This window comes from Lygodium microphyllum, chromosome 4 (assembly GCF_053477565.2).
Source record: "Lygodium microphyllum isolate KBCC chromosome 4, Lygodium_microphyllum_v1.1.10, whole genome shotgun sequence".
NCBI classification, from domain to species: Eukaryota; Viridiplantae; Streptophyta; class Polypodiopsida; order Schizaeales; family Lygodiaceae; genus Lygodium; species Lygodium microphyllum.
In genome coordinates, this window is record NC_141138.1 from 169,145,535 (window position 1) to 169,163,650 (window position 18,116).

Consider the following 18,116-nt stretch of genomic DNA (forward strand, 5'->3'; position numbering starts at 1 on the left):
CTTGTGATTGCCATCTCTAGTCCAAGCATTTGAATAATAAGAAGGCTCACCACAATCCATGACCATGACATGTTTAGAGATGAAGTGTATCTCTTCGGTAGTCAATGGGATCACTTCTGGCTATCCCACCTATCTATCTTGTAAGACACGAGGATATACACCATCTTATGGCACTTACACCTCAGAATTCATAGGTTGTCTAAGACATGCATCATGTGGAAGTGGTTTTACAATTTGCTCATGTGCTAGCCGCCCATCCTCTTGAAATACCTCTTTACATATCTCAATTGTTTTGATAGGCTGATTATGCATTTTATCCTCATTAAAGATGACACCATGGCTACATACTACATTCTTTGATTCATGATGTTAGGGCTAAAGGAAATTATACCTAGCCACTTGTGTATTAGTTACACGGACAGTACTTGCATAATCGCACACTTGTACACTGCAAGTATAGTGGGTGCCCATCATTGTCACTTCATTCTTTATTCTTTCAATGACATTTGAATAAAGGGAAGGCTGGTCACACATTGTGATTGTTGGAGTTCCCACATCTTCTCTCTCTCTCTCTCTCTCTCTCTCTCTCTCTCTCTCTCTCTCTCTCTCTCTCTCTCTCTCTCTCTTCTCTTGCTTCTTCCACCATAGCTCTTGCTTTTGCTCCATGCTTCCACTTCAGGGCTCACTCCCTTCAACATATCCATTGCTTCAAGTTGTTGGGGGTAAAGGTGCATGTGCCTAGCCACCCATGTATTAGTTACATTGATAGTATTTGCACACCCGCATACCTATACACTATAAGTGGTGGGTGCCCATCACTATCACTTCATTCTTTATTCTTTAATGACATTTGAATAAAAGGAAGGCCGATCACACATTGTGATTGTTTGAGTTCCCACATCTTGTGTCTCTCTTTGTCTTGTACACTGCAAGTGGTGGGTGCCCATCACTGTCACCTCATTCTTTATTCTTTCAGTGACATTTGAATATAGGGAGGCCAATGACACATTGTGAACATTGGAGTCCCCACATCTTCTCTCTCTCTCTCTCTCTCTCTCTCTCTCTCTCTCTCTCTCTCTCTCTCTCTCTCTCTCTCTCTCTCTCGTTTCTTCCACCATAGCTCTTTCTTCTGCTTCGTGCTTCCACTTTAGGACTCACTCCCTTCAACTGGTATCAGAGCCATTGTATTGACATTGATGAGCTCTTTCCCTTTAGTTTACTTTAGCTTGAGAAAAGCTACAGCTTGAAGGTTCCATGGTAGTTCAGCGCACTTCTTCTCGAGGTATCAAGTTTCTTCCACTTCCTTCTCAGTTGCTCCCTCCACTTGAGGCTTGTTCTAGAGCTTCAAGACCATTGCCCGACTTGAGGCTTGTTCTAGAGCTTTAGGACCATGGCCCAAGCCTCACAAAGTGCTCCGTGGCGGCAATCATTAGTACCAGTAGGACCAACAACAATGTTAGCATGATTTGCATATATTCCTGGACTGGTCTTCCTTGCTTCTCCTCCAAGCATTGGATCTCTATCTTGGCTCTTGTAACACTTGGCATTAAGTAAACATTGTTTTTCTTCCTTCTCAGCATTGGTACTCAGTTTGGAGCATTTCTTTGAGCTTGAATGCTTCAACCATTCATTGTTTCAACAAGGAAGCATGTTGTCATATAACATATACCGCCATTACTTTACTATTTGAGCTTTATTGATGCTCATACACCTATACATTGATGCTCGGACGCTTGGTACATGTCTTGAGATGCTTCTTGGATAGTTTTGAGCTTTCTTTGTTCAACTTGAAGAAGTATTCTTTGTCCAATATATAGTGGACAACAAGTATTTTACTTGAAAGCTTTATGCATTGAAGACTTATATGCTTCATTGAAAACAAATGCTAAAATACATACTTGGCATTGATGTATGGCATTGGACATGTTTATGGTGACCTTTGAAGCTCCGTTTTAAGCCACATTTGATGCTTTTTTTGGCACTTTGATTTTTTTTAAATGCTTCCATTACTATTACGGACTTGAAGAGTACTTATTGGGCTTTATGCTCCTTGATATATGCTACCTAGATCTTGGATGTATGAATACCTTCCACATTATGTTTTGCATTGATTTCTTACTAGTATACTTCATCTTCAACATGCTATAATTGCAGTTCACTGCATTGTTTATGCAAGCAGTCACCTCCATTTGACAGTTCTTTGCATTCAATTTGTGGACATTTCCTTACTTGGTCAGTAACCCTTGTTTTCAGCTTGATTTGACAGTGGTTTTAGGACTGTTTATAGTAATTACAACAACCTGCTTTGACAACTTGTGCACTTGTGCTGATGGCTTGAGTGATAGTGCTATCTTTAATATTGAATTCAAGGACACTCTTCTTCCCTTGTTCCTCTTAGCTACATTGCTTGAGTCATAGGACACCTTTCACATTGCTATGTGTGCCAACATACCTACTCATGGGTTACATTTGTAGGATATCGAGGGTGTACTCTTGACTAAAGAGGTTGACAAAAAGAATGTCAATTCTTCCCGCACCTCTCATGCCTTGACAGCTAGAGGTAATAATGGTAGGGACGGTAGTGACTGCCGTGAGAGAGACTCTCAATAGTCTCACTCTCAATCACATGGGCAGTCTTGTAGTAAGTCCCATGGCTATAAGTCCTCATTGACTTAGCCACAGTGCCATAAGATGCACGAGAACAAGCAGAAAGAAAAGGGCAAGGGTAAAGTACATGATAAAAATTATGATCGTAACATTGTTCCTAGTAAGTCAAGTGTTAAGATTGAAGAGATTAATATTGTGTAGACTGATTTTGATGATGATTTTATACTTATAACTGCTTCTCTGATACTTCAAAGATAATTGATACTTTGTTAGAGTATACTCAATTTTTGTTGATAGATTTAGGGGCTTCCTTTCATGTGACCTCTTATAGAGAGTGGTATTACTCCTATCATAGTATGATTGGATATGTCCATTTGGGTAATGACCTGGCACTCGAGATAGTTGGTATTGTTTATGTCTAGCTATAATTTGGTTCAGGTTGCATGTTTACTCTTCATGATGTACATCATGTATTGGCTCTCATGAAGAACCTTATCTTTGCATGCAGGCACGTTGGATGATGCAGGTTATGTAGTATCTTTTGGTGATTCCTCTCATGGAAGATTACCCGTAGGAATCTTGTCATTACACGTGGTGCTCAGTCCAATACTCTCTATCCCTTGCTTGTACTTGGGTTAGTTGACTGTGTTTTGGCAGTGGATGTAGTTCCACATGCATCTATGTGGCATTGTCACCTTGGGCGTATATCCTTGAAAGGCATGAAACTACTTACCCATTTGCAGTATCTTCCGTCCCTTGACTATAAGTGCTTTGAGTCTTGTGATCATTGTTCATATGGTAGACAGACACGTAATACACATAAAAAGTTTGGTATGACATGCATGGGTGAGCCATTGGCTCTCATTCATTTGGATATATGTGGATCCATACCTTGTAAGTCATTAGGTGGCATGAAGTATTTCATTACTTTCATTTATGACTATACGCATAAGGTCTAGGCATATCCTATAAAGCAAAAATCGAAAGTCTTGGCTACATTTCACCGTTGGCTTCCTTTGGTTGAGAACCAGTTTGGGTATAAGCTGAAATGCCTAAGGTCAGATAATGAGGGTGAGTGTGTCTTTAAAGCCTTTGAGCAATTTTGTGACAAGAGGGGTATTAAGCATCAATTGACCACCCCGTATACCCCACCATAGAATGGTATAGCTGAGCCCATGAATAGGACAATTCAAGAGCGAGTTCACAATATGCTTAGCTAGGCAGGCTTATCATAAAATTTTTGGGCTGAGGCAGTTACTACTATCATACACTTGATAAATCGGTCCACATGTATTACTCTTGACTATTAGGTTGCTAAGGAGGTATGGTCTGAAAAAGCTCCCTCACATGCTCATTTGCATGTCTTTGGTTGTGAGGCTTTCTGCCATGTAGCCAAGGACAAAGTGCAATAATAAGCTAGATCCTAGAGTCTAGGAAATGAATCTTTCTTGGTTATGGGGATGTAGGTGAGATGGATTATTGCCTATGGGATCCACATGCTCGAAAAGTTATCCCACATCCATGATGCTGTTTTCCATGAGGAGAAAATGCATAAGCAGCCTAAGCATGTCATTAAGGTATGCAAGGTGATATTGCAGGAGGAGCCTCCTACTGTTGTATAGCTACAGTAGTGGCTGATGTTCTAGTGGCCCAGGTCCCTGATGCTCCATAGGATGTATAGGCCTCACAACTGGTAGTCTACTAGAGATAGATGACAACATGTGCGGTTTCAGCGCTCTATAGATTATGTTACGGTGATAGATGCTAGTGAGTCTCTTACTTATGATGAGGCTATGTGTAGAGGTGATAGTCACTCTTGGGAGAGGGCCATGCAGTCAGAATTGGGAGTAAAGGTGCATGTGCTTAGTTGCCTGTGTATTAGTTACACTGATAATACTTGCATACCCGCATACCTGTACACTACAAGTGGTAGGTGCCTATCACTATAACTTCATTCTTTATTCTTTCACAGTGACATTTGAATAAAGGGAAGGCCGGTCACACATTGTGAGTGTTAGAGTTCCCACATCTTGTGTGTGTGTGTGTCTCTCTCTCTTGCACTTGCTTCTTCTACCATCAAAGCCATTACTTCAAATTATTGGGGCTAAAGGTGCCAGTGCCTAGCCGCCTATGTATTAGTTACACTTATAGTACCTGCATATCCACACACCTGTACACTACAAGTGGTGGATGCCCATCACTGTCACTTCATTCTTTATTCTTTCAATTACATTTGAATAAAGGAAAGGCCGGTTACACATTGTGACTGTTGGAGTTCCCACATCCTCTCTCTCTCTCTCTTTTGCTCCTTCCACCATAGCTCTTGCTTCTACTCCATGCTTTCACTTCAAGGCTCACTCCCTTCACAAGATCCCCCAAGCAATAGCCAATTTCACTCGATTCTCCATAGCCAAGAAAAATGCATTTCTTGGACTTAGGATCAAGGTTGTTGTGATTGTCCTTGGAGATATGCATAAATTCTTCATAAGCAAAAGTATGTAAGTGATCATAACTAGGCCTCTTACTAGACCATATCTCCTTTGGTATTTTTCCATTCAATGGCTTGCTACTAGGAGATCTATTGGTCAAATGCACTGTTGTCTTTAGAGTTTCATCCCAAAATCCATTTGTGAGACCAACATTAGAGAGCATACTACATACCCTTTCTTAAATGGTCATATTGATCTTTTTAGCTACACCATTTTGAGTAGGATTCTCAAGAGCTATCAACTCTCTCTTGATACCACATCTTATACAAAAGTTTGTAAAGGCATGTAGGAAATACACACTCCACCATTATCAATCCTTAAGTACTTAAGGCTTTTGCATGATTGATTCTTCTGAAAATTCCAAGAACATTTGAAATGCATCCAACACCTCACTCTTCTTGCAAAGAGGATAAGTTTAAACCTTCCTTGTGGCATCATCTATAAAAGTGACAAAGTATAATGCTTCACTTGATGAAATAGTGGGCATTGGCCCACACAAATTGCTATGAACCAAATCAAGACAATTTGATCTTTTATTGCCACCACCTCTCTTATGTGACATTTTAGTTTTCTTTGTAAAGACTCAAGAGACAATGCTCACAAAAGCCAAGATAAATAAACAAGAAAGATAGTTTAAATGGTACAAAGCTTTCATTGTACTGATGACTTACATATGTCCCAAACAACTTCAATGACATCTAAAACATGGTCTTTAACATCAGAAGCATGCAAATGATATGAAGTATGAGATTTTGACCCTTTGGCCACAACAAGAGATCCCTTGAAAATCTTCCCACATGTTCACCAAAGATTACTCTATAACCATAATCATCAAGCTGCCTTATTCTGATCAACTTTTTATCAAGTCTAGAACATGCCATACATTTCACAAGATAAAAGAAAAACCATTTTGGCAATGACATGTATATCCTCAATGCCAATAATGTTACATGCATAATTGTTTCCAAGACAAACCATCCTCTTTTTCTAGCATCATAAGTAGAGAACCACTATTTATGTGGAGTTACATGAAATGATGATGTAGAATCCATAAGCCACTTCTAAGACATGCCATTATCCATGGTAACCAAGAATATATCACCAAAAGAGAGTACAGACAAGATATCACCATCATCAATGCCACATGTATTATTTTCCATAAAATTTACCTTGCTTTGCTCTTTGCTATCATTCTCATTTGCCTTTTTCTTATTCTTGCACTTGTAGTAGTTCTTTTTTATGTGTCCCTTCTTGTTACAGAAGTAGCATTCTACATCCTTTTTACTATGTAACTTGCATCTTGACTTACCTCTCTCATGAGAGTTCCCTTTGGCACTTGACCTTCCTCTTACCATAAGTACACTGGAGCTCTTTGACCTTGCATTATTCTATTTGTTCACCTACTTGATGAAGCAAGCTACTCTCAACATTAGCACTCATAAGACCTAACAAGAACATAGCCATAATTGAATTATCAAATATAATCTTCTAAGATAATAGTTGGCTAAAAATTGTGTTAAACTCATTAAGCTGATTAGACACTGAAGCCCCCTCCTTCATGTGGAGATCAATGAACATTTTTAGCCAATAAATCTACAAGTCTACACTTTCTTTTTATACAGGTCACCAAGCCTTTTCCACACACCATGCACACATGCCATGTCTTTCACATTAAAATACATGGACTTTAAGATTGTCAACATAATAGTCGAGCATGCAAGCTCATCCAATTCCTCCCATATATACACATCCATGTTCTCAGCCTTACTCCCACTACATTTGATCAACTTCACTTGGTTCTTTTAGACAAATACATTGTAGATTTTCTCTTCCCAATATGAAAAGTTTATAACATCAAGTTTTTCAATACTAAACAATGCATTCTCTAAACCTCATGAAGAATCCATAGTGACAAAAGTATGTCTATACACCAAAAACACCAAGGAATATCCAATTGCAAGCTCAAAGTAGACCAATGAGGAGCAAATTGAACGTCCTTAAAGCCAAGCAATAGCTATCCAAATATCAAATGAGCATAAAACTAATGAAAAAATGATATTCTAACACTCCCAAAAAGTCATGTGAATTTTTCTTTTTTGCAAGATGTCCCAAGTATTTTGGCTATCTTTTGAGCATTAAACAACCACTAGAGACCAAGTCCATGAAAATCATCTTCATAGTTCAATTTTAGACTACAAAATCTTTGCAAAGTGAGCATCAACTAGTATGGAAAATCCTCCAAGATGAAAATCTCATCAAAATCTAAAACTGAGAGTAATCCGAGAGCCTTCTAGTATGAACTATTATGGGAAATTCTCCAAGATGACAAATTCATCAAAATCTATGTGCAATCTAAAGTTGGGAGTTATTTGAGAGCCTCCTATTGACTAATGTTTAAACCTTATAGAAAGGTTTTTGTAATAAAATGGATACACTGTAGCTTCTAGACAATGAAAAAATGTGAAAAAATACTATGAGTATCCCAAATGACAAGAATATATCAGGTTGTTTTTAATAATAATAGTCTCCTCATGTAGGATGAATAGCATAGACCATAGACATCGCGATCTTTGTAAATCATCAAGTCTCTCTCTATTTGATTTCTTTCTTACAAACACAAGAAGACCCCCTGATTCAAAATAAGCAAAGCTTGAGCTTAAGCAAGCCCCTCGCTAGATCTAAGAAAACCCCTTGCTTCTAAAAAAACAAGTTGTCATTGTGCTTAAACAACCCTTATGCTTGCATACATCAAAACCATGTACCAAGATCTCTTTCTAAGCATCTAAAGGCAATTTTTTTTGCTTCAAAGACAACCACAAATGGCTACCATGTCACTACCAAAATGGGCTATTGTAGCCCCAAATCAAGCCTCAATGGCTCGACTCAGAACTAGATTTCGTCGATGATGAGAATAGTACCTCTATCAATATGTGGGCAACAAGTATCAATGTCAAAGAAGAAGCTCGAATCCTCGACCTTCATGACAAATCTTCACTCCTTGTTATCCTCACTCCCAGCACAAGCCCCCATGAATACTAAATGCCACACATACATTGTGCTCCTCACTCCAAGCACAAGCCTCCCATGAATACTAAATGCCACTCTAATACCTATTGAGAGGGAAGTAATGGTTGGATGCAAGGTAGAAGCTAAGGAGTGCAACATGATTGAGAGAGAGAATAACACAAGAGAGTTATGTGGGTAAAAAATGAATGGTACTCTTATTGTTTGTTATTTTCACTTATGTATGATTGTATAATGAGTATGTAAACAAGGGGTGTCTACACATCTATAGGCCATTGGCCTTTCCCAACAATGAAACTACTCTCTTAGTGCATGTTTTGCACTCAATCATTTTTGTCATTCTTCTCCACATGCATGCCTAGACAATGAAGGTATCATGATTGCATGATCTGTCCATCAAAAAATTAGTCAACATAAACAATTTTGTAATCATTTATGTACAAGCATAATGATATCCTTTCTTGCATTGCAACAAGCAGCACTTAGGTTTTGGGTTTGTATTCTTAAAATAATATTACATTTTAGGGCTGGTATCAACCCTCTCATTATCTACCATTAAGCCCATCATGAACATGCCTACTTCTCATTAGTACCTTCTCATTATGGACACAAGTGAATTTGGGTAGATTATGTTATCCATTACTTGTGTTGCTGTTAAGAATGCTTTATTTATTATTTTTGCTCAACCATATGTGGCTTTGATAGCTCTAAAGTTGATAATGGACCTATTAGGGTTTTTTGAATGTTTAATCAATTTGTCCAAAAACTTGTGCTCATGAACAATTGTAGTATAATATTTTATATCATGTGAGTAATTTTGCATATTAAGGTTGCACGAGTAATAATTGTGCTCATGCGACATGCTCGTAGTAGCGAGCTATATTTCAAGGTCTCATACTCACATTTTTAGATGGATCTTTAACTTACATGTGGATAATGTCAACCTTTGTGTTGTTTCATAAATAGACACAATGCAAATTGACATATTTCTCACTAATAATAAAATAAAGAAATGACCTTTAAAGCTTGCAAGTGCATCAGATTGGTTTGTTGAAAATTGTTATTATGGGATTAATAATTGATAAACAAGATTTTACAAGATTGTAAGCTTTGGGCATGGGAGCAATATTTAAGGTATTGCAAACATTTTCCCACACCTCTTCATGTACATTTATGAGGCATCAAGGCAATCCAATATCTCACATACAAAATTACATTATGCACAACTAGTGATTATAGGAACCCTTGAAAAGGTTCATTGACATCATCCCTTTCCACATAATTTTGCATCTATCATTAAAACTAGTTGCAATAGCATTGTATTTCTTTGTTTGGTTGCATTTCTTTATCTTTGAAAGTAGTACTTTGTCAATGTTGGGATACACACATATGCTTAATAGTACTTGTGTAAAGGTTGGGATATACATATAAGCTTAGTAGAAACTTGCATGTACAAACTATGTCATGTGACTTATTAATATCATGGTTTGTAGGCTAGATTCAACATAGAAACTAAAATAAATGTTTTGTTTAAAGTGAAACATGATTTCTCTTTAGAGACAATATAATCAAACATGACAGATATTGGCATACATTGAATATTGGTTGTGTGATAATTAGCTTTAACATCCAACCATTCTCTCCATTATTCTAGATTGGGTTGTTTTGAAACTTGTAATTTGAATTCAATTTTCACCACAGTATTCTCATTTGGTGGAATTGCATGGAATGTCTACAAGGTATATTTTTCAACAATATAGGGATGCTCTTTCTTTGGATGTTCATTGCTTGCATGAATACTCATGAGATTGTGGATTACCCTCAATATTTTAAAGGTAGAGTTACATTGTTCTTCAAGAATGTCATGTGACAAATTATTTTCCTAAAAGATTAGAACATTTGATTCTATATATGTGAATCTATTTCTATTTATTAACTTTACATGGTCGATTGCCTTAACCGAATTTGTTTGTAATAAGTACTTGGAAGACCAAAAAATCAATACCCTACTACTTGCATCTCTGACAAGGTTAATAGTGAATGGCAACCTAAACTTTAGTAAAGGCTCACACAAGTTGTCTCATCACAAGCCTTTGGTTTGCAATAGAATAGAAATATTAAAGAGTGTAGATTAAGTTTTCTTCCAGTCTACTTAGTCCAATCTTAATATTCCCATCTTTTCCATGTTGGGCGTTTTGTAAGGTTGATAGCATGACATCACAAGAGTGGTCACAAAGTAATGAGCTGGATGGACTGGATGCCTCATTTGTGCTGTCAACTGGTCTTGAGGAGGACATAAACACTTCTTCCTTTGGCTCCACATCAAGAATGCAAAATGCTCCATGACCAACTCTCATGCACTATGGTAGTATAGCATTCTCGGCCATTCGACCAATTGACATTTGTATTTTAGCAACTCCTTTCTAAGCTGCCCTTTGCCTTTAACTCCACCAAGGTTGTAGAGAGGCATTGGTGGTAGCACATCCCTAGTGACACCAACCAATCAATTCTACTCATTTTTTCCTAGCATTGCCCACATGGGACAATCCTTTCCTTGGCCAACTGAGATTACATTTTCAAGTTATAGATGGTGTAAGTTTTTAGCACACATAACTAGGGGGTATAGTATCGACAAAAACAAAACAAACGTGCCACATGTTGATGTTTCAGATGAGGCCATACAAAATGACAAGGATACCTACAACAAACAAAAGGGAGATCAAGTGGAGCACTTGCACATGCATGCTTGGATCATGGTGACACAAGGTAGCAAGCAAATGAAGAAGATGAAGTTTTATCAAATGCCATAATCTCATCAAGTTTGAAAGCCACATGAACAAGCTTATTAGGAAGTGGAAGACCTCTTTGAAATGTGCATTGTTTGCTCTAATAGCCTAAACATAGAAATTCCATCGATTGATACACCAAGGCTTCACATAAAATTTTGATAGAAGAAATTTCACACACCTTTCCATCACTACACCTTGCATTGCCCTAGCTATTAGGAGGATACATGCATATAGAGAATCACATTCCATGCATTGAAATGAAATGGGTTGTTGTGATGATAGGCCATCTAGTTCCATCTCATCAAAATCCTCTCCTTCAACATCATTATATATTGACAACATGTTATTCCAGTACATGTTCAACACAGCCATGCACACTATGAGAGCAATTATGAAAACAACCAATGTTGGAGAGGGGGCAATCGTTTCAATATAATTAAAGAATCACCAGTCACATTGACAATAGTCTATTAGCTATAATTCATTTGTTAGGTCACACCTACACATGTGTTGTACTATGGAGTTTCATCTCTTACATATACTTTTACATTGCATTAAAGTCTTTATCTTATAACATGACATAGTTATTAAGTTTATAGTCATTTGTGAATTCTTTTTCTTATAGCAATGCATCCACAATAGATAGTGCGTGCATGATCACAAAGTGTTCAAGACACATCTAGATTTGGTAGTTTGGCGAAATTGTTAACTTGATTGCACATAACCATTTTTTGCTTATTTTTGTTCCATCGAAGCAAAGCATTATTTTTGTTTGCAGGATACTATTGCAAAACATGCCAATGAAATAGTCCATGTGCCAAGTTAAGTTCAAGGGGCATCACACTGGTAACCATGTGGATCTCCTATTCTTTCAAGAGCTTTTGCTTTGTTCTTGGCTTTCTTAGTTGCCAGTGAAGGCGACAAACACCACTCTATTCCTCTCTTTCCTCCATAGCCATGCATCTAAGCTAAGAGAAAAGAAATCTCAAAAAAATGATTTAAATTTCACGAATACATTTCCATCTATTTTTGTACTCCACATCTTTGTTTTTGAGCACATTTTCTTCAAACATATTTTTTCTTAGTTGGAGCATTTTTGAAACCGAGTACATCATCTACATGCAATTAATGTCGTCGCACATATTATTGTTTGTGCTAGGATGAAATGCAGAACCTCTCATCTATTATGCCAAGCACATGGATAAGAGCCAAACATAGTTGGACAACAACATCGTGGCAACATGGCAACACTCATTTAGAGTAAGAACTTGCTGTGTCACTTGCTATGGAAGGCAGCTGATGTTCATGAAGCAATTTCTTGACAAACATACCACCAATACGTGCATATTCTTTTGGAAAAGGGCTTTTTTATTATTTTATTTGAGGGAGGGACCCACATATTCATTTTCAACACAACATTCATGTTTGGAAACATCTCAAAAAGAAATGCTCATGGGAACAACTCTAGAATATAGGGTTATATGTTGAGATGGATTGTTTGATGACTGTTGCATGACAAATCGAATTGCTACTAAAATCCACGGCGAATTCTACTCATTGGGAAACCTTACACTGGCTGGGAGGACTAGTAGGAAGCAATGATTCGTGGAGAAAGTAAACAATAACCTTTCTACTTGTTAAATAATACTTGTAACCTTGTTGGAGACCGATCATGTGCTCATGTGTTCAACCTATGGAGGCCCACCATTTCACTCTACTGGTGCTGATTGCAGCTCTCGGTGTGCTAAGCATGAGAGACGATCTGTGTGTGCGTGTGCACCCGCAGGAACCTTACCTTCTTGAGCTGGACTGCTTTAAGCAAGTTTCCCCGTTTGACTGCGAAGCTCTGCTTTTCCCCTCTCACAAGATCTCCCAGTGCCCACTATTGATTTCTCTGTTTCGTTCGAAAACTGAATGAACAGAGCGTGCCAAGTGGAGAGATGAGGTTCCTCGCAAACACTGGGGACTCCAGGCTCCTGTGATGGCGAACTAGACGGCTCAAAGGGCGGCCTGGAAAACTGGGAGGCTGCTTGAGGTGTGGAAGGAAAGAAAGAAGCGCTGATGAGAAAGAGACAAGATCGACTTCCGGGTCACCTGTAGCAATCCCAATCGACAAGACGCCGGTTCCTGTTCATTCTTTTGTTTTTGACAGAGGCTGAGGCAGAAATATGAGCATCGTCAGGAGGATTGACACCGCATTAGGGAAAAAGGAGTCGCCTTCTGTTGCTGCTCCTCTCGTTCCTCCCCCTCGACCAACGCTCCTCACTGTGTGGCCTACTCTGGCAATAGGACATGGCTACCTTTACCTCGCAAAATTCGACCTTTCCCTCTTTACTTGGTTTGCCATGGCCCGTATCTGTCACTGCTGACGGATTGCCTTACAGGATTGTTTTCGTCTTCCTATGAGGGTAGGTACCATGACACGAAGCAAGGGCTTGCGGCCATAGCCCTTTCCTGATCTGATATAGGTGGCCGGGCAAGGGGTTGGATTCGCTTCGAAGATACGTGTCCTCGACGCCTGTGGAGATGGCTTGGTCTCTACATTGCAGTTGTACGTGCAAGACGGGCCCTAATTTGGATGGAGTTTCTGCTCATGCCTGCGTATTGAGGCGTAGAGTCTCCCGCATTTCCCATGGCGTACTGTATAAGTCAGGTGCCGATAGTCTTCATGGCTCTGAACGAGTCCAAGGAGCAGGATATTTAGTTGCAGAACTCGGTGCCCTAAACTGGTAAGGGCATCTCCATCACGTTCCTCTTCATTGGGGCATCCGGCCTCAATCAAGCGGATTTGTAGCTCCTCTTGTTCTTGCTGGGAATCAAGCTGGGTTGAGCTTCTTGGCCTTGCAGTTGCAAAATATGAATTACCATGTTCCCAGTGTGGATGCACCCTATGCAGACATTGAGGAGTATAGTCGATTGTTTATTTCTTCCGAGGAGGCTGCTCAGCCTCGGAAACGAAAGTCAGACATTGCACAGAACTTCCACGTGTAAGTAATAAATTTCATGCTTCATCATGTTCTTCAATATCCCCTAGCAGACATTTTTCATCAAGGATGGGCAAGCAAGCAAATGGTCACTGACCCTTCCTTTGCAGCCCAGACTATGCTTCTGAGGGTTTAAACTGGATGGAGCAGCGGTTTGGTTTGCATTATAAGAAGGACAAGCAAACTGGCAAGCAGCCCTTGGGTTCCGAGGTTCCTATGGAGAGGCAAGGAGGCACAACTGCAACAGGATGTGAGGCTGTACCTGCTGTAGATGTGCCTCTAAACAATCTGCCATTTCAAGAAGATGAAATGCTTGCATGGTTGCAGTATCCATTGGATGACAGCCTTGACCGGAATTATTGCTCCGAGGGGAGCTTTGAAGATCCCACAGTGATCGTTCAAGGACACCTAACCAGGGATGCAACAAGCTACAAGCAAAACAGTACATCTCATTCGATTTGGAAAGAGGGCATGTGCTCACCAGCTGGGCCTCCTCATCCCAGCACAAGCCGAGTGCTTACTGCAGAGGCAGCCATGGCAATGGGTGCCTGCCGAGCTGCAGGCCTTCTACCTCAAGCAGGAGCAGAGGCCTTCGACAGAGTGCGGACAACTGTGCACTTTGAGGGTCTGAAAGAAGGTGACACAGTACAACCCTTCTCCCAGCAGGAAGCTCCTCTAGTGGGAGCTCCTGCTTGCATCCATGACCGCCCAAAAGCTACAGAAAAGTCTTTTGGCAGTCGCTCGGCAGGCTGTCTGACTAGATCTCATTTCAATCCTCAGCCCCTGGCTACCATCCATAAAACTGGTGATTCAGAAAAAACTATTAGAACAAGCCAGCCTGTGATCACTGAGACCAAAGAGTTTCCCCCTCCTATTACAGACTCTACTCCCACTGTTACGATGGACACGTATCCATCAGGGCCATTGGGCACTAGGCCCCAGATTTTGGAATCAAGGGGAGGAATCAGCAGAATCACGCATGCTAATTGGCCATCTTCGACTTTAAGATGTGACAACACAGGAAAAGGGAATATAGAATCTAGTACACCTTTGGTAAAAGACCCTTTGGTGAAGGCTGAGGCCCTCGGATCTGCTGGTGTAACCATGGCAGGGTCAGCTGGTGTGATTATGGCATCTACCTCAAGAGGTTCTGATGATAGCACTGAAAAGAGTGGCAAAGAAGCGGCAGCATCAAGCTCCAAAAAGAGAGACCATCCTCCTGATGAAAATGAGTGCCAAAGTAAGGTCAGTAATATCACGAGGGCCCTCCAGAAAATTGATATTGCAATGCCTACCTGAATTTCTGTCAAAAGCATACACCCTGATTTTTACAGGATCTGGAAGGGGAAGTGGTTACTGGAAAGAAGGCAGGTTCAGGTCGTGCAAGCACTGCAAAAAGGACTAGAGCTGCAGAAATACACAATCTGTCAGAAAAAGTAAGCTGAGCATGGTTGTGACCCTACTAACACATAGTCTGGCTGGTGCTTCACTTTATTAAGACTTTCATGTTAATTATCACTCATCAACTTGCAGAAGCGACGGAATAAAATAAATGTGAGGATGAAGGCCTTGCAAGAACTTATCCCTAATGCCAATAAGGTGAACCAAATGTCTTTGATGTCACATAGCTGCATTGATTATTTCATGACTTGATAACTCCAGAATGTACCTCTCTCTTATAAAGTAAGACTTTAATCTTTTTGATTGGCTTCCTACTCCAGCTTATTCATGACCTTTACATATGCAGACCGATAAAGCTTCAATGCTTGATGAGGCAATTGAATACATGAAGACATTACAGGCACAGCTACAGGTGTGAATTAGGCAGCAGTTTGTTCAGGGTGTTGGGGTCTTAGGTTGAAAATTTTTAGCTCTATCCTGAGCAATGACTGTGGCTGTCTGGGTGAAATTTCAACAGTTTATGTCAATGAGAACTGGAATGGCTGTTCCTCCCATGATGATGCCGCACAATATGACATATCCTTTGTCGCAGCAGAGGTTGCCCTTTCCTCAAATGAATGTGGGAATGGGAATGAACATGGGACTTGGGGTCGGGATGGGCATGGGAATGGGAGTTGGGATGGGAATGGGCGTCGGGATGGGAATGGGGGTGCTGGATGCTTCTGCCACAGCTGCCAGTGCTGGTCATCCTATTATGCAAGTACCTCCAGTTACTGGGCAACCTGTTCCTGGACCTGGCTACCATACTTCTGGGTTTCAGTCTTCTGGGTCGTCTTCCACAGCTGCCAGTGCTGGTCATCCTATTATGCAAGTACCTCCAGTGACTGGGCAACCTGTTCCTGGACCTGGCTACCATGCTTCTGGGTTTCAGCCTTCTGGGTCCTCTTCCATCACTGAGCAAACTCAAGGCCATTTTCAGCCAGTCAACCAGCAACAGGTGTGTTTCAGTGTTCAGATATCTTTTAGGCAGTAATTCTGATTAATGTACTTGTCATCAGAGAAAGTGCCTTATTGTGACCTGACAAAAGCTATTATGAACAACTGCATCTGCATTTTGTCTATTGTTGAATGCTGAAGTGCTGTAACTATATTGATCGATTCTTTTTTTTGGGGGGGGAGGGGGGGCATAGCTATGTTGATTGATGTTTGGTAACCCTTTGCAGCTTCTGCATTTGAACATGCAAATGAATGCAGACATGTACAGAGCCCTGTTGCAGCAACAGGAGCATTTGCTGATTCCGCAGCAACAGCAGCAGGCACAGCCGCAGCTGCAGCCACAGCTACAGGCACAAGTGCCACAGTCACAGGCGCAGCAACTGCAGTCACAACTGCCGCAACAACAGCAGCTACCACAGAGCCATACAAGCAAAGCGCTTCAATGAGGTATCTGACAGGAAATATTTGACATGTTCTCTTTTTGCCATGTTTGTTCTTTCTTATCTTCTGGAGGGCAAAGGTTGGAAAGCCAGTAATTGATGAAACCTAGAAACTGAACTGCTTGTTGCGGGAAGCCTGGTGTGCTTTACGGATGTAGTTTTGAGCAGATTCAAGTCTATGCACTCTTCCATGAGGTTTCTCTTGATGCGGTAAATTTGTAAGCCAACAAAGCAGATGTTGTATCTTTACTGCAGTTGCAGTTGTTCCAGTGCTTCCTTTTTCTTCAACAGATGTTGAAATGCTTCTATTAGGCTGTTGTAAATCCTGTATATATTAGTAGCTGGCTACTATCTGAAATGAAAATCTCTAAACAATGTGTCAACATTATCTTTGGTAGAGCAGGTCTATACTTATCAGTAGAATTTCAGGTTCTTTGAGATTCTTGTCTGTAGAATCACATTTGTTCTGACATCACATTCACTTGTAACTTTTGATAGTGTTCTTGAAATCACTGCTACTTGATGAAGGTATGTATGTGGGCTGTTTTCCTGTGTCTTGCAGGGAGGTGCATTCAAGATTAAACCAACCTTCTGGGAAACCAGCCATTTGGGGAAAAGGGCGTCCAGTTATGTAGCCATTGAGTTGTCCTCAAGCTGAGTGCACAGTAATGACCACAAGATGGTGCTGGCAGTGCCCATTCATAAGACACCACTGGAGCAGAATTGTCACCTCGAGCTTCTAAGTCCTCCACTGGGGCTGATATGGTTGTTCACTCAAAGCATGAAGATTCATGCCATGAGACCAGTTCCTCGTGCCGGGTGACCAGTTTCTTGAAAGTGTGGAATGGTAACAGGCATTCTCATCCACCAAAGTAACAAAACAGGATCAAGGTTGTCATGCTCCTTTTGTAAGTAACACTTCTGTGTTGAAGAAGCAAAAGCTGGCATCTGTACAGAGCTAAACAAACAACATTCTTTTTGATACATTTTGGGAAGAGAGAATCTGGACTTGAGCTTAAAAGTTGGCCAAAGGTCTATCTACTAAGATGTTGAGAGAACGAATAACTAAGTAGAAGAGGGCTGAATTTCTTCCTTCGAAAGAAAAGGATTCAGTCGCCTCTACCCATTAATGCTACTATTATACTACTTATCATCACATTAGAATTTCCTTTTATTTCAACGGTGCAGTGTCTCAGACAGATTGATATGTTGTTCTTTGTTGAATTTTACAGTGTGTACAATACATAAAAACCCTCTAGTACTTGCCCATTTCATGTTTAAAACAATCATCAAGACATGCTTGTTTGCACCTTATTAGCCTTGAGCAAAATAACCTTCGTTTTTGGGTTCTGTTTGACTTGCACAATGTTTTTCACCTCTTGAAAA

The 18,116-nt window shown here is 40.2% G+C and overlaps 1 protein-coding gene across 3 annotated transcripts; it reads left to right on the top strand.

The window, feature by feature from the left end:
* Positions 1-12,690: 12,690 nt before the first annotated feature.
* LOC148037883 (uncharacterized) lies at positions 12,691-17,910 on the top strand. 3 transcript variants are annotated; one of them, XM_087676844.1, is made up of 8 exons: positions 12,696-13,896; positions 14,009-15,138; positions 15,228-15,329; positions 15,427-15,492; positions 15,641-15,706; positions 15,812-16,291; positions 16,518-16,737; positions 17,293-17,910. In XM_087676844.1, the coding sequence occupies exons 1-7, from the start codon at positions 13,776-13,778 to the stop codon at positions 16,734-16,736; spliced, it is 2,184 nt and encodes a 727-aa protein (XP_087532970.1). In that variant the 5' UTR covers positions 12,696-13,775; the 3' UTR covers position 16,737; positions 17,293-17,910. The 3 variants fall into 3 exon arrangements, with proteins under 3 accessions (XP_087532971.1, XP_087532970.1, XP_087532969.1); XM_087676843.1 differs by having other exon boundaries at positions 12,697-13,896; positions 14,004-15,138; XM_087676845.1 differs by lacking the exon at positions 17,293-17,910 and having other exon boundaries at positions 12,691-13,896; positions 14,004-15,138; positions 16,549-16,731.
* The last annotated feature ends 206 nt before the right edge of the window (positions 17,911-18,116 follow it).

What these genes read in the sequence shown, in the direction of transcription:
- LOC148037883 (XM_087676843.1), top strand. Translation starts at nt 13,766, where the DNA reads ATGAATTACCATGTTCCCAGTGTGGATGCACCCTATGCAGACATTGAG. An exon ending in AAAATGAGTGCCAAAGTAAG is followed by an intron (nt 15,139 to 15,227) that starts GTCAGTAATATC and finishes TGATTTTTACAG; the next exon opens with GATCTGGAAGGGGAAGTGGT. An exon ending in AGCCAGTCAACCAGCAACAG is followed by an intron (nt 16,292 to 16,517) that starts GTGTGTTTCAGT and finishes AACCCTTTGCAG; the next exon opens with CTTCTGCATTTGAACATGCA.